We start from the raw sequence: 22380 nt of genomic DNA on the forward strand, positions 1-22380 counted from the left end.
TGGGGAATGCAGTACAGGATGATCAGAGGCTTACTTCTGTGAGCTGGCTAGCATTCCCTGGGTCTGCGTTATGGTCAAATACAGCATCGATGCACCCACAGCTAGCACTAATATCTTCCAGGGAAATAGTGTAGAAGATTTGCCTGATGCACTTTATTAATTTTTGTCACGGAGATTCCACAGCAGAGCTGCTGTTGCCACCCTCTGTGATACAACGCTTTCCCAAAGCAGTCCTCTGTGTGTGCTGCCGGAACCAAGGCAGCACAGAGTTTGGCTGCATATGGACCAGGGAGCCCGCCACTTGCCTCCAAAACTCATCCCAAATTTGCTTGTTAATCTTCATCAGGGATATGTCTGCAAGAGTGACTGCAGCCTGTGGACAAGTGTAGGATTATCAAGAACTGTTTCATTGTACAACTGCTGCGCAACTGTGGTCTGTTCTTTCTTGGGGAGTCATCATTAAACCTCCTTCCCTCCTCAATTTCCCCTCCCACTTTTAAAACTCACCATGATCACAGTTTCTGTAGAGATCGGTGTTTGCCTTCAGGCTAATCGAAAAAAGTGGGCATGCACGTTAGTAAAGTGTAACAATATTTATCATGAAAAGTAGTCACTCTATTGTTAATGGTTACTTTTGCAGACTAGGCCTTGAGAAATACACCAGCAGACAGACCATGCCAGTTGAGGAAAAAGAAGCAAAGGACGTGTGAGGATCTGGTGAAGGATTTGTTGGGTCACGCAACAAATCAGTCAAAGGAATAAAGAGCAACAAAGAGAGCTGAGAGAGGAAAGATGAGCTAGGGAGAAGGAGCAGAGAAATTAATACATAAATGAGACCACTGAGTGCATGCTACAGCTCATTCAGGACCAAAATGACATCCTGAGGAGTACTATCCTGATGAATAGAAACCAGAACCAAAAGCCTCCCATGCAGAACTCTTTTCCTAGTAAACATCCCCCCCCATCACTATTCATGGCTGCAAATGTGCAATTCTTTATCCAGCATCCTTTCCTCTACACCCAAACACTCACAATCCAGTAATGGTTTCCTCTCCTTATGCTTCACTCTCTGTTAGCACAGCTGTGAGGTTTTCAAAGAACCCTTACTATCTCCTACCACAAGACATCAATAAAGAGAAATGTCATGCATGTTTCCATGAGTTTTTATTTTGTGTTAAACAACCCACACCAATCGCTCTTCTGTCCTTAACCCTTTGGTTCCATAGGAATCCCTCACTTAGAGGCAGGTAAGCAACCCCAACACACAGAAATGTCAGGCCCCCCTCATTGTCAAAGTGATTCCTCAGAGCCTCCCTGATATTGATGGCCACCCTATGTGCTCCTCTGACAGCATGAGTATTTGGCTCTTTGAACTGTGTGTCCAAGTACTGTGCCTCAATGCTCCACACATGGGCAAAACCTTCACCCTTACTTTCACACAGATTATATAACCAGCAGCATGTGGGGATATTATCCTCCAGAAGGTCCAGCCTCCCATAGAGACTTCTCCATCTTCCTTTTAATCTGTCAAATGCACATTGAACAACCATTCAGCAGCAGCTTAAGGGAACCTGTTGTTGAATTGGTCCCGTCTGCTGGCCAAGTGCCCCGTGGAAGGCTTTATGAGCCAGGGCTGCAAGGAGTAGGCTGTGTCACTTAAGATCACTATAGCCATTTCCACATCTCCCACTGTAAATTTCTGGTCTGGAAAGAAAGTGCCAGCATGCAGCCTCTCGTACAAGCCATTGTTCCTGAAGATGTGTGCATCATGTTCCTCTCCAGACCACCCCACATTTATGTCTGTGAAATGTCCACAGTGATCCACAAGCACCTAAAGCACCATGGAGAGTTGATGTACTCTAAGGCAAGGTGAGATGTCACTATAATGGGGATGTGTGCCCCATCTTTTGCCCTGTTTCAGTTAGGAAAACCCTTTTCAGCAAAGCCAGCCACATTTCCCAATGTCACAGTCCTGTCCATCAAAATGCAATTTATTGCCCCACACGCTTGTAGAAGTGCTGCCCCAATGGTAGACTTTCCCACTCCAAACTGATTTGCAGCTGAACAGTAGCAAACTGGAGTGGCCAGCTCCCACAAAGCAATGGCCACATGCTTCTCTATCGAGAGAACAGCTCTCATTCAGGTGTCCTTATGCCACAGTTTAGGGGTCACTCAGCACTCGGCGGCAGGAAGGTTGCTCTATGTGTCTGAAAGTTCTGTAGCTGCTGCTTTTCATCCCAAACCTGCGTGAGAATGTGGTCCCACCACTCAGAGGTGGTTACTCTAACCCAAAAGAGACTATCCAATGAGTACATCAGGTCTGCCATAACAAAATTACATATCCTCTGAATCAAAATCTCACAAGTCATCGTCCTCCACCAGTAGGTCCGTAAGTAGGTATGCTGCAATGTGTGATGTCTTCTACACAGTGCTCACAACAAGGGCCAGAAAGCTGGGGTCCACTTTCTCTTGCTGCAGATGCTTGAGTTGGGGTGAAAGTAAGCCAGAAGCCCAGAGATGTCTGGGAAGAAAAGAGGTAGCTGACATGATGTTTTCCATATTCTCAATTTGCCTAGCGCTATGTAGCGCATTCTCACAGAGCTTAGTGAGTGAAGGTGTCACAAGGCACTATATGGGATACATACTCACAATGCTTTATTCTTTCTGTCAATGAGGAAGCTAGAGATGTGGCAATGAGTTGTTGATAGGAAGCACTAGAAAAACTGGTTTGGTGAGTTTTCAGTTTTGGCGACTTTTGCATGTCAACAGCACTTTTATTGCCAAAACTTGCAAATATAGACACAGCCTAAAAAACACACTTATGCAGATTTATTCCATAGTGATTAGTATTTCTATAGCTAGGAAATACTTAAGTCAAAAGTTGTATTGCAATTGAGCAGTCTTACTTAACTGTACTGTAAGCCTTTCAATAAGTCAAGTTTATCTATGTGTATTCAGCACTATAAAATCTTTTCTTTAAAGGTAAACCTTTTCTGTTTTGCAGCAAAGCTATTTTCATTTCATTTCATTTTATTTATTTTTAGTTTTTTGTATGCTAGGGTGAAGCTCTGCTAGCTTTGAAGCCTGTTAATGATCTGTTTGTAGCACAGGCAATCCAATTGTCAATTATATAATTTTTGTAGTAATCCAAAGCACTTGCGCTGATTAATTTTTTGTTTTTGACAAGTAAGGCATATGTGAGAGCCTTTGAATTCACAACTTCTGTGATAAAGAAGCGGGCAGATCAAATGTCACTGAAATAGTGCTTTGCAAACCTAGTCTGGAAGCTGCCATTGTCAGTTAAAACTAAAATAATAAAGGATGCGAAAAGTATTACATGACCAAGCAGTGAGCTTAATATTACTGTACATCTGCTTTTTATTAGAGGGTAGTGATGTGAATCTTCGAATGTGAAGTACTTGATGCCACATTCAGTTGGTATATTTTGTGGCTGTGATTGATATCCAAGAGTCTTCCATAAGAGGTAAAAAATTGGCATTAAGTTTGCTAGATTGGCTTCAAGCATCGTTATATAGTAAAGTTCTTTTCAGAATGATTTGTCAACCTATAATAATTGCAATTACCATTTAAATAGATATGTAAAATTTGTTGTGCTTCTGCAAACGTTAATTTGAATACACTCATTAGTCACTGTTTTTCTAGTATGCCAGTAAATGTACCATTGGGGAAAAGAAATATCTATGCTCCAAATATAATTTTAGCCATAGCTATTGGAGTATGCCTAGATTAGTAATGTGCAGCTTCTACGGTGGCTTATAAAAGACCTCCTTCCACCTTTCTGCGTCTATCAGGTTCTTTCTGTCCACACATCTTTTCTGCCCTCCCCACTGTTACCCCACTATCTTGTTCCTCATCTTTGAAAAAGAGACTATGGATTTTTATCCTGACTATTTACTTGTATCTTTCCCCCTCCTTTAATATTTTGTCTTCAGATTGTCGTTCCTTTGGAACAAGAAGCATCAACTTCTATGTATTTGTACAGTGTGTAGTGGAATAACCAGCTGGCCCCAAGTGAGATCCTGGGATACTATCTGAGAAGAAATAAGTCATTACATTATAAATAATAAGCTAGTTTGTTATAAAGCAAAAAAAAAAATCTAGGTGTATATTATTATAATCATATTGGGTTCACAGTGGGAAACAAAATATTTGCTCCCTTATGGCAAGTATGCCACAGAGTTCATTTATAGCCACATATCAGGACTGATTCTCCAAGTGCATTAAACTGCATTGTACTGTGCTGGTCATACATGCTAGTTAGGGATGTTAAAATACATGTATGTGTATTTTAACTGCTGAAAATTTCAACGGTTACATGGTTACATGCAAGGTGGTAATCGGCTCCCTGGTAGCTGGTGCACATGGAGAGCAGGATTTTAAGATGGCTCCCTGCACGTACTGGCTTGCACCTGCCTCCCCACACTGCTGCCTCTGTATCAAAGTGTGTGGGGGGGGAGGGAGAGGAAGGAGGCAGCTGGCTCCCCAGGAACAGAGTGGGAGCTTGCATGTAACCATGAACATTAACTATTAAGCCCAGGGTTATTGGATAACCGTTTACTCACTTAAACTTTCAAATTCCTAATCCTAATGCCAATTTAACTTGCTCATGAAGGAGCTAACTTACTTTGAGGAAAATTTTGGTGGTTGTATCTCCTGTACCACGCAGTAGAGCAGGAGTCAGCACATTTTTTGGCCGAAGGGCCACATAGGGTATGAAAATTGTATGGAGAGCTGTGAATGCTCACAAAATTGCCTTTGGGGTGTTGGGTAATGGGTGAGGCTTCGGATGGGGGTGCAGACTCTGGAGTGGGGTTGGTGATGAGGAGTTTGAGGTACAGGAGGGGAGTCTAGGCTGGGACTGAGAGGTTTGGTGGACAAGAGGGCTGAGGCAGAGGGTTGAGGATGGGGGGGGGGAGGGTGTTTCAGGGGTCCAGGCTCTGCTTATCTCCTAAAGCAGCTCCTAGAAACAACAGCATGTCCCCCTGTTGTCTGGCTTCTATGCAGAGGCATGGCCAGGTGGCTATGTGCATTGTCTTGTCTTCAGGCATTGCCCCTGCAGTTCCTAGCCAATAGGAGCTCTGGGGACAGTGATTAGTGCAGGGTCAGCTATGAAGTCCCCTGGATGCCCCATAGCATGTAGGAGCTTGAAGGGGGGAGCATCTTGCCGCTGCTTCCAGGATCTGCACAGAACCATGACTCACATGGAACATTACAAGCCTCAGACCTTTGTCCCCAGCAGGAGCTTGAGAGCCAGATTAAAACTGATGATGAGCCGGATGTGGCCCAGGCGCTATAATGTGCCCCCCTCTGGCATAGAGATTGTGCTAGAGCATCCCTGTGACCCAGTGATTCCTGACTACCAGACCAGCCTCTTGGTGGCGGAGTAAGACCCTTGTCACCATTGTAAGTTCAGCCTTCATGACCTGGTGGGGGCCTCAGCTGCAGACAGATAGGCCTGTTTATCGATCACTGCATCCAGTGACTGTTTTCCATCTCGCTGACTTGCTGAGTCACAGTAGGTAATTCTGTTCAGCCTTTCGTTTCTTCAGATTCTCTGTGTATTATGGTTGGCCCTCTGACGAGTGATTTTGACATTGTATAAGGAGGTACTTTATTGTTTCTTACTGGCTCATTGCCTCTACATAGTATAGTATCAAGACCATCGGGTTTAGCTGTGAGAAGGAATTTTGTGCTGGTAACTCACCCAAATCCAGCTTCCCTTGAGTAGGTTTGCTCTACATGCATCTTTCTGTCACTCTTGAGGGCTCTGAAGAGCAGCACCTTGATACTGATGGAACACCCTGTATATTGGTATTCCATGTCGCAATTTCTGTAGCTAAGCAGGGACATCTTACCAACAATGAACAGTGCTGAGGAACAGATAAATCAAACAGTCTATCTTCTCTGAACAGACATGCCTGGGAGAAGAGGAAGCTTATATAGTTTAACAATCATGGGAAAAGACTTTTCTATTCATAGTTATTGGAAGAAAGCAATGCCTGGCTGGTTAGCCCTAGGGACACTATTTACAAGTAGATGCCAACCCTGAGCTCACTACGTGAGGGGTGGCTACAACAGCTCTTGGGCTCCAGCAGTATCCAGGTTACATATGGAAAGAGGTTGAGTGTAAGATCTTCCTTCCTGGGTACAATTAGTTTTTTCGTAAATGTGGTAACAAGTTTTGTCATCTGTCATCTTGATTTGCATCCTGGCAGTCTCAATCAAGAATCAGTATTTAATCAGTACTAAGTCAAATTAACTGAGATGCTAAGTACAATTTTCTAGAGCAGCAGTTTTCAAACTGAGTCAGGAACCCAGAGTGGGTCACTAACCTGTTTTAATGGGGTTGCCAGGACTGGTGTTAGACTTGCTGGGACCTGGGTCAAAGCCCAAGGAATTCAGTCCTGGGCTGCAGGTGCTCAAAGTTACAGGACCCCTGCCTGGGGATGAACCTTTTGGGCTTCAGCTTTGGCCCCTGTTTGGGGTGGTCAACTCAGGCTTTGGTCCCCCCGCCCCCCCGTCCATGGCTGCAGGGCTCTGGCTTGGAAACCTTCACCTGGGGTGATGAGCTTGGACAGGCTCAGATTGTAGTCCTCTTTCCTGGGGGTCATACAGGAATTTTTGTTGTCAGAAGGGGGTCACAGTGCTATGAAGTTTGAGAACCCCTGTTTTAGAGCACCAAATAATCACTAAAAAAAAAAGTCCCAGTATAAGTTTGTCTCATTGACAGTCTATGGTGCTTGGACTTTTAAGTGACACAGGCTTTTCTGGAAATGATACTTTCTGTGTACATGCTATTTAATACACTCTGGGTGGTTTTTAGGTTGACAGTTGCTATGTAAACGTATCCTGGTATTGCTATCCAGTACATTTTCAAAGTGATTATTTAGTGTTTTATAGATAATTCAACTCCAGATGTACAGAGTACAGTGACATTTTTATGTTGTGGAAAACTAATGTAATGAACCAGAGTTAAATTTTCACTTTATGAGAAATATCTACAAACATCAATAATGTCATTTAAAATTCTACCACTTGGGTTCAGAAGAAATTTCAGAACTCGGTTACAGAAAATGTGTGTCACTCATTTTTAGTATGAAAACACTGTTATATAAAAATAAACATTTCATCTGTGTGTGAAATAATCTTAGACTAATTGACTCTGGATTAAAAAATCAGCTGGCTAATAGGCCTATGAAAATGAACACTGATGCAGCAATATGTGTTCATTTTAGTTTTTGAATTATTTTTAATAAAAGTTCAGTGAGTATGGATTTCTGCTTTACATTTTTAGAAGTCAGGAAAAGACTGAGAAAACTATGAATCTTGATTATAACTTTATGCTGCTTTCATTTGTGTTAAAATATTTTCTCTCACTTAAGGCATTCACACTGATTTTTTTCCAGGGAAGAAAAAGGAGAGATTAAATATCTAGAACACCCAAAACATTAACAAAAGTAATTATGTGGTACTGCTCTTTACATAAAACCACAGTTGTTTTCTTATTTTGTTTTTCAGTTTCCATAGCTAGACGTGTACAAGATCCATTAGCTGAGCTAGTGAAAATTGAGCCGAAGCACATTGGAGTTGGAATGTATCAGGTAAAGTAATGCAGATCATTTAATCTAGAATTTCAACATGATATAATGCAACATAAAAATACTGCTTTGTAATTAAGTGTCAACTAGTTATGTGCCTGCTTTAAAAGATTTGTGTGGGATCGGTGGGATGGTACTCAATATTTTTCTTGTATGTATTTATTAAAATTCTTTGGCTATAAATCAGTGGTGATTTAGACTTAGAAATGATTGTAGCCAAATTTATAGTCTGTTTATCAAACTGTCAACCTAATCTGTAAGGATGTAATCTCTTTCACATAATGTAAAATAGCGGAAGATATTGATCCTTCATTTAGTAAAAGCCATTGGTTGATGCCATTACTTTTGTTATTTCTTCCCTTGGTGTTTGTAATAAAAACACTGATTTCAGATTTTTTTTTATTTACTAAAGCCAAATTGGAAAATGTTTGACAATTTTCATGTTATTTTGTGTTTCATTAAGTTATTTGGGGGAAGGCAATGCTTGAAAATAGTTTCTAAATGTGGCTTTTATTTTATTGGCTATGCCTGTTTGTCTTACACAAACATAGTATAAATGCTATATATTATAAAATACAAATAAATAAGTATTGCCCCCAGCTGAGGAAATAATTTAAGCACTTGTTTAAATCCCAGAGACTTGACTAGAGAAATGTAGCAAGTGTAAGGAAAGTTAAGCATGTGCTTAAGTGCACTCTCAAACATGAGTGCTTTTATGAATCCATGAAATGAAGCAGAAGTAAAAGCTGAAAGGTTAGAAGAAATAAACCTCCCTACTGTATTTAACTATATAGTTCAGAGTTCATGTTGCTGTATTTCAAGTTAAGTTCATGAGTGTCAATGGAGTGGAATTGTGGTCAATGGACATTTGTATGGCTTAAAGTGCTATGGCAAAGCCAAATCTTCAGTAAAAGATAATGTTGAATGCTTGCTTGTACAAAAATAAGTGAAATGTATCCTGTAACGTGTATTTATTGCAAAACGTTGTTGGTCAACATTTCATCTATTGAAGGTTACTCACTGTACCATTCATTATTGAGTAGATGCATTCAGATGGCTACAGGCTAGTGAATAGATTTGAATCTTAATAATTGGAAAATAAGTTAAAAACTACTTTTTATAAATGAAATATACTATAATTTTATGAATAATTAATACTCTGATTAGGAATATAAGTGACTAGTCTACTATCTGATAAGCAAAAGCTTTTTGGATAGTTGACTAGTCCCTCGATTAGTTGCTCCCCCCCTACACTTGCAGCCTCTATCAAAGGCAGCAAGGTGGGGGATCCGGTGCTAGAGGGAGCCTGCTTAAAAGCCTGTTCCCCCACCCCCCAGCACCATCTCTGTGGGAGGGCAGGGGAGGCAAAGTGGTAGTGGGGACCGGGCACAAGCCAGAAATCACTTGATTCCTGGCTCATGCCTAGTCCCAGACGCACCTGGGCTAGCAGGCTATTAACACATTTAAAAGGTTAAAGCGCAGCGGGGGGGCCCAACATGAGCTGGGATAGCTGATTCCTGGCTTGCACAGGGTCCCCCCGCTGTGCTCCAACCATTAAATACATTTAAAAGTAAAATGTATTGAAATGATTGGTGTGCAGCAGGGAGGACCCTGCGCAAGCCAGGAATCAGCTATCCTGGCTCGCTTTGGGTCTCTCCTGCTGCACTTCAGCCTTTTAAATGTATTAAGAGCTGAGAGGCTTGGCATCAAACACCGAGCACCGAAAAGGTTCTGCATATGCAGACATTATCTGCTACCACCATTATGCATGGTGTGCTGTAAGCCCACTGCAATACTTTAAAATCTAATGCATTTAAAATCTAATGCTTATTTTAAAGTTTAGAAAAAGGGGATTTCAAAATTGCAACTGCAGTTAAGGTAGGACACTGCAAGTTTTCCCTCCTATCCTTTGCACTTGAATGACACTGTGGTGCAGATAATACTTTTGGATAAATAAACTTCGTCAGCCCATTTTATGTGAAAATATCAGCTCATAAGCTACAAGATGCTTGTTCATTGGCATGAAATAATTCTGAAATTTCCGAGCATACCATGACACTTTTGAAAACATTTTATTACTGCTTTTCAAAGTTTTGTTAACCTTTGGGTAAAAACTCCTTGAGGGGGAAAATATTAAGCTATTATGACTTGTTTTTCTTTGGGGAAAACAGTTATTTGTTTACATCTTAGCAGTTAAGAGCTGGAAAAAGGTCTACTGGATCACTGAGTGATTGTAGCATATAGTTCCTCAATAAATAATGTATCCGATGCAGCATTGAATCTTATCCAAAAGAACGTAAGGATCATTTTATATTTGCTTCTCCTTGGTACTAGATTCTTTTACTGATTTCTAAGATAAAATATGAAATAACAGGATATATAAAGGCAATGGTCTTTTGACAAAGAACATTATTTTATTCACCCACAGTAACAATAAACATGTAATAGCTGCTCTGTATGACCACACTCCAAAATGAACTTTCTAGTATACTCAGAAAGTTAACCTATCCATGATCTGGTTCCTTTGGCATGGGGGAGGAACAGTTACTAGAGGAGGGAAAATCACAGATGAATGTTAAAACATTTTCATGCATTTTTTTCAAAATTAAGAGCAGGTTGGTCCCTCAGTGTGATTCACAGAGGTGGGCCAACAATGCCATTTCCCTGTGCCCCCCTTATGGAAGGTGGTGTGGTGCCACACCATTGTGTCTCTGCCTTTTTTTCAGCTCTACCTTCACTGTTTGTTTTTGATTTTTTGTTTTTCTCAGCCGCATGTGGTGAGATGTTAAAAAAAAGTTTTTTGCCTTAGCAGGCAAAATACCTATGGATAACCCTGATGTTTTCTCCCAGTTAAACCCTGATCAAGACTTTCTAAATGGGGTGCTTAAATTTAGAGTGATGAGTCCATAGTTAGGCTCTTAAATATGAGCACAGTTTTCAGAAGGGTTGAGCACTCAGTAACTCCCACTGAGTGAAAAGTAGCTGCTGGATATTAGCACCTTTTAACCAATCAGGCTACTCCCAAAGGAATAATCAGTTTATAGAGGATTACCTGTCCCCATCCACTCCGCCACTACCACCACCACCACACATACCACCAGGTTGCAGACCGTCTGTGCCTGAGGTTTGAATTGTCTGCGTTGAAATGTAAATTTCTTGTTTATGCTTAAGTAGGTGATAGCTTTTTAACATCTTGCTGGCATGCCAGTGAGAAGCTTTCTGTTTAAAAATGCTTTGTGAGCATTAACCCAGAATTACAACATATTTCAGAAACAGTCATACCGCATAATGTACAATTTTACACACACTGTTGATACACATATCTGATCAAGATATTATTCAGCAGATTGAGCTTTCAAATGATACTTCACAAGGCAAACTTTGTACAAACTATATCATAACCTTTAAAAGTGGTGAACATTGGGTACAAGGTATCACAGTGCTAATGAATTATGTATTGCAGTAAGAGACATTAGACCTCACTTCTTCTGAAAAGTGGTCTCCTCCTGGGTAGAAAGAGTATCTACCTCAGTATAGGTTGAATCCCTCTAGTACTGGCACCCTCAGGACCTGACCAGAGAATTTGCCAAACCATGGGAGGTAAATATTGTCTAGCATCATTACAACACTTCCACTGCTTACTGGGCTCTTAGAAGACATTTGGGGTAAATTAGAGCTAAATAACTGCACAAAACACTGAGAGCCACTGGTGTCTATAACAAACTTTATGGGACTGCAGGAAACTCGGCCACATGCACAATAAGTGGACAACCAGCTAACTAAAATTATGCCGGGCCACGGATGTTGCTGAATCAGAGAGTGCCCAACTAGAGAAGTTCAACCTCTTTAAGAAATTTGAGCGATCTGTTGAAGATCAACATACCCTTTCATCTGCCACTATTATGAGCATATGGGAGTGTTCTCTGAGACCTCTTTCAAGTGTCCTTGCTGTTGATCTCTGGTTATTTCCCCAAGATAGATCCTGTTCTGTTTGGATATTGGGTACTACTAGTTGTATCAATTTCCAGATAGTTGGACCCCACCCAAGCAGAAAATAGATTTGTAAATTGTCGTTCTAAAATACAATTAAAGAGTCTGAAATCCCAATTTGGACAATGCTTTATTATTGTTTTATAGTATAGTTCAAAACCGTAGAGGAGAAGCACCCCAAATTTTAGATTTCTAATAGCTTCTTTCAGAGGTGCAATTTACAGGCAGGATCAGAATTTTCACTTGACTGAAGCTCCCTGAAAATTATTGTAGATATAATTGAGTTTATTGTGAAAAATACTTTTCCAGCTTTTTAAGAGCATTTTTGTGAAGCTTCATGGTCAGAAACATATCAGGATAGTTAGTTGCATTGATGGCTGAGCTATAATAGTTATATATGCCTTATGTGAGGACCTAGTGCTTAAAAGGAAATCTGGCAATATTACTGTGCATTGTATTTGAACTGTAGACATTCTTATTGATCAGGGAAGAGGGTTACATCAGAATATCTATTATCAATGGATATAAGAAAAAACTCTGATTGTGAATTTAAATATCTTTTGTTATCTAGGTAAAATTCTTTCTGTGATCCATAATTGCTGTGGAATGATTTTAGCTCCACTATTGTAAGATGATTCAATTTGCAAAGATGGAACACAGAAGGACTCTGAGCCATCAGTGTTCCATAGGGCAGATCAGTCTTTGTGCTCAGTGTGTTTTTCCCTGGTGGTGTACAGAGGGGAAGTTGAGAGGAGTCAGGGAAGAAGGTAAGGACGTGGCCTGAGGATCTACTAACCAACACTCTTCGCTCATAGAAGAGGAGTCTAGGAGTTAAGGCAGCTCCAGCTGGTACAGAATGTGGCTCCAGCTGGTATGGAATGTGGCTGCCTTCTCTTTCCATAGGCCATTCTGAGCATAAGTCCATGGCTTAGACCTGTGTCCACATCTCTCCACTGGCTTCTAATCAGCTGCCAGTGCTAGTGCAAGGTCCTTGTCTTCAAAGCAAATAGCAGAACTGGTTACATTTAAAACTGAATTTTTATCTGCAGTCACTGAAACATTTTTAATGGTGTAAAAATCCTTCTTCGAGTGCTTGCAAATGTCCGTAGTTGTAGACATAGTTGTGTGTGTCTGCTACATGCACCGGTGCCCCAAGAACAATCTGTGTCATACACAGACAATGGGAAGCGATTGTCTAGGAAGGAGTACTGCAGAAAGGGATCTAGGGGTCATAGTGGAACACAAGCTACAGTAAACTTCCAATAATCCGTCACCTTTGGGACCCAGGGGGTGCCGGATTATTGGATATGCCAGAGTACCGGAAGGGGGGCTATGAAGGGTCTGGGGAAGAAGGGGTTGCGGGGAACTGCGCAGTGTGGGCAACACTCCAGCTGCTCTGCCCTCGACTTCCCCAAGTCCTCCACTGCTGGAACTGACCAGCAGCGGACTTGGGGAAGCTCTGTCTCCGGCTTCCCCAAGTCCGCCGCTGGTCAGTTTCAGCAGTGGTGGACTTGGGGAAGCCAGGGGCAGAGCAGCTGGGGTGCTGCCGGGTTGGTCCTGCAGCACCGCTCACGTGAGGGGCGGTGCTGCGGGACCAACCTGGCAGCACCCCAGCTGCTCTGCCCTGGCTTCCCCAAGTCCACCGCTGCTGAAACTGACCAGCGGTGGACTTGGGGAAGCCGGGGACAGAGCAGCTGGGGTGCTCTGCCCCACAGCTTCCCCAAGTCCGCCGCTCATCAATTTCAGCAGCGCCAGACTTGTGGAAGCCGGGGGCCAAGCAGCTCCAATTGTCCGGCTGGCCAGAGCACTTCCGGGTTCCAGTTGGTGCCGGACTATCAGGAGTGCCGGACCACTGGATGCCGAATAACTGGAATTTTACTGTAAATATGAGTCAACAGTGTTGATGCTGTTGCCAACAAGCAAACATGATCCTGGTAGGCATTAACAGGAGTGTTGTGAGCAAGACATGAAAAGTTGTTCTTCCACTGTACTCTGCATTGATTAGGCCTCAGTTGGAGGATTGTATCCAATTCTGGCCACCACATTTCAAGAAAGATTTGGAGAAGGTCCAGAGAAGAGCAACAGAAATGATTAAAGGTCTAGAAAACATGACCTGTGAGGGAAGACTGAAAGAACTGGGTTTGTTTAGTTTAGAAAAGAGAAGACCGAGAGGGGACATGATAGCCGTTGTCAAGTACTTAAAAGGGTATTATAAGGACGAGGGAGAAAAATCATTCTTCTTGACCTCTGATGATAGGACAAGAAGTGATGGGCTTAAATTGTAGCAAGGGTGGTTTATTTTGGGCATTAGGAAAAACTTCCTGTTGTCAGGGTGGTTAAACATTGGAATAAATTGCCTAGGGAGATTGTGGAATCTCCATCACTGGAGATTTTTAAGAGCAGGTTAGGTAAACATCTGTCAGGGATGATTTAAGTGGTGCTTTGTCCTGCCATGAGTGAAGGAGACTGGTCTTGATGATCTCTCGATGTCCCCTCCAGTTTTAGTATTTTATGATTCTATGTACCCCAACATTAATAAGTATCAGGGGTAGCCATGTTAATCAGTAATTTTAAAAAAAGCTTAAAAAACAAGTGGTCCTGTAGCACCTTAGAGACTGACAAAAATAGGTAGTATTATGAGCTTTCATAGGCACAACCCACTTCTTCATATGGTTCATGATTGTGCCCATGAAAGCTCATGATACTATCAATATTTTTTGTTAGTCTATAAAGTGCTGTAGGACCACTTGTTTTTTAAGCTCTCTTCGCCTCTCCATCCCCCCCAACAAAAATTGAGACACACAAATTGGAAATAATCTTTCAAAATCTTTTGGAAGTGGGAAATTGTGGCATGCTTAAACTGTTCTTGTCTATTGGAGGGAAAAATCCAGGTCATGTTAGTAAGCAAAAGGTGCTAGACTAGTGACGGAAGGGATAGATTTTTATTCAGACATGACAGCATCAAGTCATGGAATCCTGTCTGCTGGAGATTGAGAAGACTTTTAGGTTGTATAATCTATCCACTTGCTAATTGCAGTTTTATTACCTAAAGCGTATGGTGGGAAAGGTATGAGCTCTTTGAGGAAAGCAGACAAAGGTCCTACAAGTTCCAGATCGTGAATCTTTTGCTGTGTGTTCTTCATTATTAACTGGAAAAAGACACTATCCATGTGATGAAGCTGCAGCTGCCTAGCATGTGTGAAGGGGAAAAAATTAAAAGCCAGACACTTGAGTGAAATATGTTTGCTTCTTAAACGGTATTGGGTGTTTTTCAGTCAGCAAAAGATGTAAAAGTTGCTGAGTGAAATTACATATCTGGGGGCTTAAGAGCATTTAAACTAATCCTCAGCAGCAGCAGCTCTTCTGGCAAACTTCAGCCAGCCTTCTGTGGCTGGTGCTGGGGAGAAGTAGCCACTGAACTGTCTACCTTGGAGCTGCAAATTAATGAGGGGTCTACTTCAGAAAAGCATTAGTAGCATATTGGAATGAGTATGGCAAAACTTGAAACTAGCTTTCACTTTAGGGCCTGGGCTGAAACTTGAAGAGGTCCTGCCTTGGCCTCTAAGCTACCTCTGTTAAGTCCAGAGTTGAAGTTTTTGGATCTTCCTTATAGGGAAGTTCTCAAGGAGGCAGAGCAATGATGAGAAAGATGCTGCTGGTGGTTTTAGGTGATGTACCAAGTGAATGAAGATGCTGTATCAACTCATCTGATTGTCATTGTACAGTAATACTAGAGACATCTTGCATTTGAACAGAACAATCATGATGCTAATGGTACCTGACGTTAGTATTACACAGTGGAGCAAATTCTATGCATACACATCCTACACGTGCTCACACAGGACCAGAAGACCCCAGGATTCGACACAATTGATGTGGTTCTCCTATGCATTCCTCATTTTCTCCCAGAGGATCCTAACCCATGATGTGCCACAGAATGTGACTCTGTTCAAGGGAAGGTTTGGTCCAGTCTGCTGAATCTGAAAATAAGCAGTTCCACCACGGGACAAAATACTCGCGGGAGTTACTCTATCTTTGAAGCTGTAGCAGCTGCCAAGTGGCTTTGCATCCTGAGTGGAGGATTCCTTTCCCTTCCACTAAGCTGGAAGCCCATTTACTCTCTTAATTCAGTGTATAGGTGTTGACTGTGTGAAAGAAATCATTTTGATAATAAAATCAAGAGAATATATAAAGAGTTTAACTGATTCTTAGTATCTGCTGTACAATATATATGCTTATTGACATCAACAGGATCAGATACTGTTCCTTTAAGAGCTGAAGGAAATCAGCCTGTGTGAATGTCAAGAAGAGTGCATTAGCATAATGATACCATCACATCTATGCTTGTTGCTCATGAGACTGTCAGTAAATGGAATCTGTTTTCACTGTTGTCACAGACACACAAAAAAAAGTAGATAGGATTTGATAACTCCTTCTTGATTCATTCACAGGTATTCCATGTTGAGTTTGATACATTTAAAAAAATCAGTACAGGCAGTCCCCAAGTTACGTGGATCCGACTTATGTCGGATCCCTACATACGAACGGGGCTTTTCTCGCCCCGGAGGACGGGGGTGGCGGGACCGCTGAGACGCGCAGCGGTCCCGCCACCCGCATCCTCTGCGGCGAGAAAAGCTGCTCCGTGTCTCCCTGGTCTGCTTGGGGGGGGGGGGGTGCAGCTAGTGCGCGCCCCCCCCCCAGGAGACTAGGCTTTTCTCACCGCGGAGGAGGGGGCCCCCCAGCAGACCAGGGAGACGTGGAGCAAAGCCGCAGAGGACATGGGTGGCGGGACCGCAGTGCGTCGGCGAGAAAAGCCTGGTCTGCTGAGGGGGGGAGGGGTGCACTAGCTAGTTAGTGCGCCACCCCCCAGCAGAGCAGGCTTTTCTTGCCGCGAAGGACGCGGGTGGTTCCACCGCCCGCGTCCTCCGCGGCTTTGCTCCGCGTCTCCCTGGTCTGCTGGGGTGGCCCCCCCAGCAGACAAGGGAGATGCGGAGTGGATTTTCTCGCTGTGTCCTCCGTGGCGAGAAAAGCCTGGTCTGCTGGAGGGGGGGGGGGGGGACGCACTAGCTGCGCCGCCCCCCCCCCCCCCCCCCAGCAGACCAGGGAGACTCGGGCGGCGGGATCGCCGAGACGCGCCGGTTCCGTCGCCCGTGTACTCCGCAGCTTTGCTCCGCGTCTCCCTGGTCTGCTGGGGGGCCTCCCCCAGCAGACCAGGGAGACGTGGAGCGGCTTTTCTCGCCGCGGAGGACGTAGGTGCGGCGGGACCGCCCGCGTCCTTCGCGGCGAGAAAAGCCTGCTATGCTGGGGGGGGGCGCACTAACTAGCTAGTGCGCCCCCCCCCCTCCCAGCAGACCAGGCTTCTCTCGCTGACGCCTGGGGTAGAGCAGCTGGGGCGCTGCTGGGTTGGTCCCTCAACGCCGCTCCTGGGTGCTACTGGACCAACCCGGCAGCACCCCAGCTGCTCTGCCTCAGGCGTCCCCAAGTCAGCCGCTGCTGAAACTGACCAGCGGCTGACTACAGGAAGCCCGAGGCAGAGCTGCTCTGCCTCGGGCTTCCTGTAGTCAGCCTCTGGTCAGTTTCAGCAGGGCTGACTTGGGAACGCCTGGGGTAGAGCAGCTGGGGTTCTGCCGGGTTGGTCCCCACAGCACCGAGGTGCAGCGCCCCAGCTGCTCTGTCCCAGGCATCCAGATTCAGCCGCTGTTGAAACTGACCAGCGGCTGATTCCAGGAAGCCCAGAGCAGAGAAGCTCTGCCTCGGGCTTCCTGTAGTCAGCCACTGGTCAGTTTCAACAGCGGCTGAATCTGGACACCAGTTCCGACTTACATACAAATTCAACTTAAGAACAAATCTACAGTCCCTATCTTGTACATAACCCGGGGACTGCCTGTAGTGCTTAATGCTGCTGTCTATAGTTATTACAAGGAGGCAACTTCTGCCTTTTAGGTAACTTCTGAGATTTGAACTCCATGGCTGTGTCTAGACTGGCCCCTTCTTCGGAAGAGGCATGCTAATTTCTAACTTTGGAATAGGGAAATCCGCGGGGGATTTAAATATCCCCCGTGGGATTTAAATAAATATGGCCGCTGCTTTTTTTCCGGATTGGGGAAAAGCCAGAAAAGAGCATCCAGACTGGCGTGATCCTCCGGAATAAAGCCCTTTTCCGGAGGATCTCTTATTCCTACTGGACGCTCTTTTCTGGTTTTTCCCCAAGCCGGAAAAAAAGCGGCGGCCATGTTTATTTAAATCCCGCGGTGGATATTTAAATCCCCCGCGGATTTTCCTATTCCAAAGTTAGAAATTAGCATGCCTCTTCCAAAGAAGGGGCCAGTCTAGACGTAGCCCATCAGAACAGTCTAGAAAAAGTCTTTAGCACATTAAGGTGGGGGTAATTTAGTTGACACCTGCCAATAGAAGACGGCTTATTATTGATGAGTTTTTCCTCCTCTCCCTTAATCAATCAGTTTCTAACTGTATGATTTACCAACTCTCAATTTTCAGATGTTTATGAGAAAGGCAGCTGTCATACTGTGTCAAAGCAACATAAATCAGGTTAAAATACTATATAGTGATTTCTAACTCGTTAATAGTGTATAGGGAGTTAGGTGTCAAGCTTCTGTATTTCTAAAACTCTTGTTAGAGGCAGTTGAACTCAGAGAGAGAACCTGTCACGTACAGTACACCCTCCATGCCAATGTTTAATTTTTTGGTTTCATCTTCCTTTCCATAAATGTACTTGGGCAGTTCTAGTTCAAACAGCAGGCTAGATTAGTTATAATCCAATAGGGTGGATTTAATTTCTTGAAAAACACCATTCTGTTAAAGCCAAGTAATTAAGAAGAGTAGAGTTAGAGAGCTGTGAGTTTTTAGGTGACTTGGCTTTTATATTCAACAGATTAGTAACATTCTGAGTAAACAAAATTTGAAAGAAGAAAAAAATGTATAAAGTTTACCATTACATAATTTATTCAAATAAAATCAAAACAGTTTCCTAAATGCATATAAGCTGTTGTTTCATTAAGTTTCATATTTAATGTTTATAAACAGATGTGTTAAAAACCTTAGAGATGTGGGAAATGTTGTTGAATAGTTTTTATCTGTGTACTTAGAATGTAGTTTAAAGTTTGCAGACTCGCCTGAAAATACTGGAGATGCTCTTTGTTTTCATAGCTTCATACATTAATTTGTGGATTGTTGGGTAGTTACAGTTTAGTTTGGGCCACTCCTGGTGTCAAACTGACATCTTAAGTCAGTAATTTGCTTTCACTTTTTTTAAAAGACCTTATAAATCACATTCAAGCTTATATTGATATTTAAGACATTTAATGGTTTATTAAATGCAAATGTTAATGTTCATGAATATTATGAAGACTATGCAACTGACTTTGAAATTTATAAAATACTATTTTTGGCACAGTTTGAGTGACTAGCAAAGTTTGGAATATGGGGATGAATGTTCCTTATGTACAGCTGTGCATATATATTTCACTAGCTGTTAACTGAAAGGTGCTCTTTAGTTGATACTCCTACCTGTATAATTGAGTTATGAAAGAGCTGTATGCATATTTGTTTAAAATAATGTATATTTATGTTTTGATTATGGTTTTCCTCCTTTCCTCCAAAATAAGATGAATATAAACAAGTATCATGCTTTCTTGCAAGACTTCGGATTATTTGTTATTCAGTAGTTGTCACTGAAGTTTATACAGTTTCATTGCATTTTCTGACTGAGACATTATTACATTATACAAGATTTCTATGTTTTTAATTTGTTGCATTTTAGATTTTATCTGGTAAATAACATTTTTTGCAAATGATTTTTAAAAGAGCACTGTTATCGAAACGAAAATTATGTTTCATTAGGCAGTGATTAATATCTGTGACCTTTATTTTTGGATCAGCAATAAAAATATACACTTTTTTCTATGTCAGTCAGTGTCTAAGATTTCATCTTTGTTCTGCTTTCCATTACATACCATGAATTATATGAAATTTAATTTAATCGCTTCTCCAAACAGAAATTAAATGTGCTCTAATCCAGAGTTACGTTGTTTGCTTTTACAACTGTAAGTCATAAGTAATTAATTTTTCTTGGAAAATTAATTCTCTTGCCATTCCCAGTAGCATCATATGTTGACACAGGATTATAGATAGTTTAATATTTTTCTTCATTATATTGGCCTCAACTTTGGAAGACCTTATATCATAAACAAATTCAAATAACTCCACATTATATACAGTTGAGTAAATTTAAAATGAATGTTGTTGTTATTGCTGTCATTCAGATGATGATTCTAAAATTATACTTGAACTTTACAAAACTTTAAGCCTGTTGATAGATGTGAGACTTTGTACTATCTGGCTCATCTTAAACTTGAATGACATGACCACTAGACTGGTCAGTAGTAGCCTGCTCTCTATGGAGATAGGATTTCTAACAGTATAGTCACAAAGCCTGTCACACCTATGGCACAGCCATTCTTAAACATACCTTTAGTTGTCTGAGCCTGTTAGAGGTGATTATTCCTTTGGCTCCTTTTTCTAAATTAACTTGATCCCACCTGCTCTCATTCTGTTTTCTATGTTATGATTATAAATATGTATTTGAGATAGACACTAATTCAAGTGCAGATCTTAAGTAGTACACAGAGACTTGTTCACCCCAGTGTAGTGGGCCTTCACGCCACCCTTATTTTCCAGAATGACAGTGAGGTTTTTTCCTTTCCCTTATTTCTTGAAAATTCAAAAGAGATTAGTGAACCATATTACGTTTTAGTTTGAGTTTGTAGGCGATTGTTAGCTAGAACTATTTTCCTCTAGATTCCTATAGTTACAAAAAAATGTAGTGTTTATTGCTTAAGTATATTTTTGTTTATTTTAGTCTCCAGTGTGAAAGTCCATTGGTGACAGTATTACAGTTCAAACAAGGAAGCCTTATTTTATAAATGTTCCTTTGTGGATTAGTGGTGATAGTTTGCATGAGCATAGGGGGTCTGTACCAATGGCCTGTAATTTAGGCATTTTGCAGGGGGCAGGGAGAGGAGGTAGAAGTTGACATTTCATTGCAGTATAAAATTACTACTACATCAGGTACAGAGTTGTTTTCATAGTCAAGTGGAAAAAAATCAACAAGGGCCATATTGACAATTTATAGTAGTGTGATTATAGACTTAATTTTTCTAGATACTATATGTCTCTATTTACATAGGAGATATTTTATTTTATATATTTTCATTGAAACACATTTTTGTTGAAGCTAAAGATTAGAAAAGTTTAACACATTATAAATTAGTGTCCAGAAAAGAACCATATTATGTACACAGATAATTATGAGACTCAGCACATTTTTGTACATCATTCATATATTTATGCATGAAGTATTCACCATAGTAATGAACCATATTGATGGAGATCTCTATTAAATCCTATAACTTTAGTATAAAAATGAAGAAAGCTTTGTTATATTGAGATTGGGCTTCATTGGGATATTTGAAGTAAATTTATAAATCTGACACTTGACTAGGTCTTGGTAATTTGTGTGTTGGTTAACAAGTTTTTATTTTATAACTGGCATTTCAAAGGGCTTTATTGTATAATTTTCCATCTTTAATATCAGACAGAGAAAATATTCATGTGAATAGAATTTAGCTATGTAGCTCCTTTTATCAATAATGAAGATCCTGAAGCCATCTACTGTCCATCACACTGAATATTTTACCCCTGTACACATGCTATCTTAACTAAGTGCATGTATATTTAGTTTTAATGGAAGAGCTATTCTTGTTGAACAAATGAGTACCTTATACAGGCATGCTGCCTCTCCCAACTGAGAATGCAGGGGAACAAGAAGTGAAAGCCTATGTACAGTTTATAAAAGAGTTTGTGTTGATTGTGCATAGCAACATGTGTTGCATTCTTGTTCCAGTTATCCTACTGGTCACTATTATCTATAGGCTTCATATCAGATTGTATTGAATGTAAAATAGCTTGGAGGAGAAAAATACCTACCAAAAGCTAGTGCTTTTTCTGATGCATTTCTTGGCAATTTACACCGTTGGTTTCTGTTTGGAATATACCCAGATGCATTCATTTTATGGTGGTGGTGATGATAATGATGATGTAAATGTGCAAGAAAAATGAAGTTGGAATAGTTGTTTTTTTTAAAAAAATCTGCAAACATTGTTTCCTTAGTTAAAATTTGAGTTTTAAATCTCAGTTTAGTTTTGGATTAGGGACCAATTCTGAAATAAACATTGGAACTATAAGCTACTGTAGCGGGAAAAGCATAAGAAACATGAAGAAATATGTATTGTGTCTCTTATAGAAGTGCTTGGCTCTGCAGAGGCCACCAAGAAGTCTACATTGATTGACACGCATTCTGGTAGAGTATTTTTTTTTCCTGTGGCAGTGTTGAAGTCAGTCAAAGTGTACAGACAAAGCTGAGTGAATACCAGTTTCCCCAGTACAGAGGCTACTTTTTCAGGAAGTCTAACTTAAACCAGATGTTTTGCCTAGACCTAAAGTTTGTTTCTGCCAAGCATCTCATCAGAGGTCAGAGTTTCTGGGCTCAGGGCCCTGCTAGAATTCTTTCACAAATTGCTATTCGGTGAGGTTTTAATCCTAATGGAAAGAATAATGTGCTTGTAAAATCTGCAGTTATTACAAACACAGTATACATATTGTGGACTTCAAATGACTACATATTTCACTCCCATAAACAGGGAATGCAGATGAATGCAGTGTGTAATAGCTTTAGACATTCAAACTGAAACCA

At 41.5% G+C, this 22380-nt stretch overlaps 1 protein-coding gene across 4 annotated transcripts in view; it reads left to right on the forward strand.

The window, feature by feature from the left end:
- The window catches only part of SRBD1 (S1 RNA binding domain 1), a 245431-nt gene that overhangs the window by 140677 nt on the left and 82374 nt on the right, over positions 1-22380 (forward strand). For all 4 annotated transcript variants that reach the window (XM_075925416.2, XM_075925414.2, XM_075925415.2 and 1 more), the window contains one exon: positions 7540-7622. In XM_075925416.2, the coding sequence (XP_075781531.2) occupies positions 7540-7622 (83 nt within the window). The remainder of the gene's footprint in view (positions 1-7539; positions 7623-22380) is intronic.

This window comes from Pelodiscus sinensis, chromosome 3 (genome assembly GCF_052426305.1).
Source record: "Pelodiscus sinensis isolate ZL-2025 chromosome 3, ASM5242630v1, whole genome shotgun sequence".
In the NCBI taxonomy this organism is placed as follows: Eukaryota; Metazoa; Chordata; order Testudines; family Trionychidae; genus Pelodiscus; species Pelodiscus sinensis.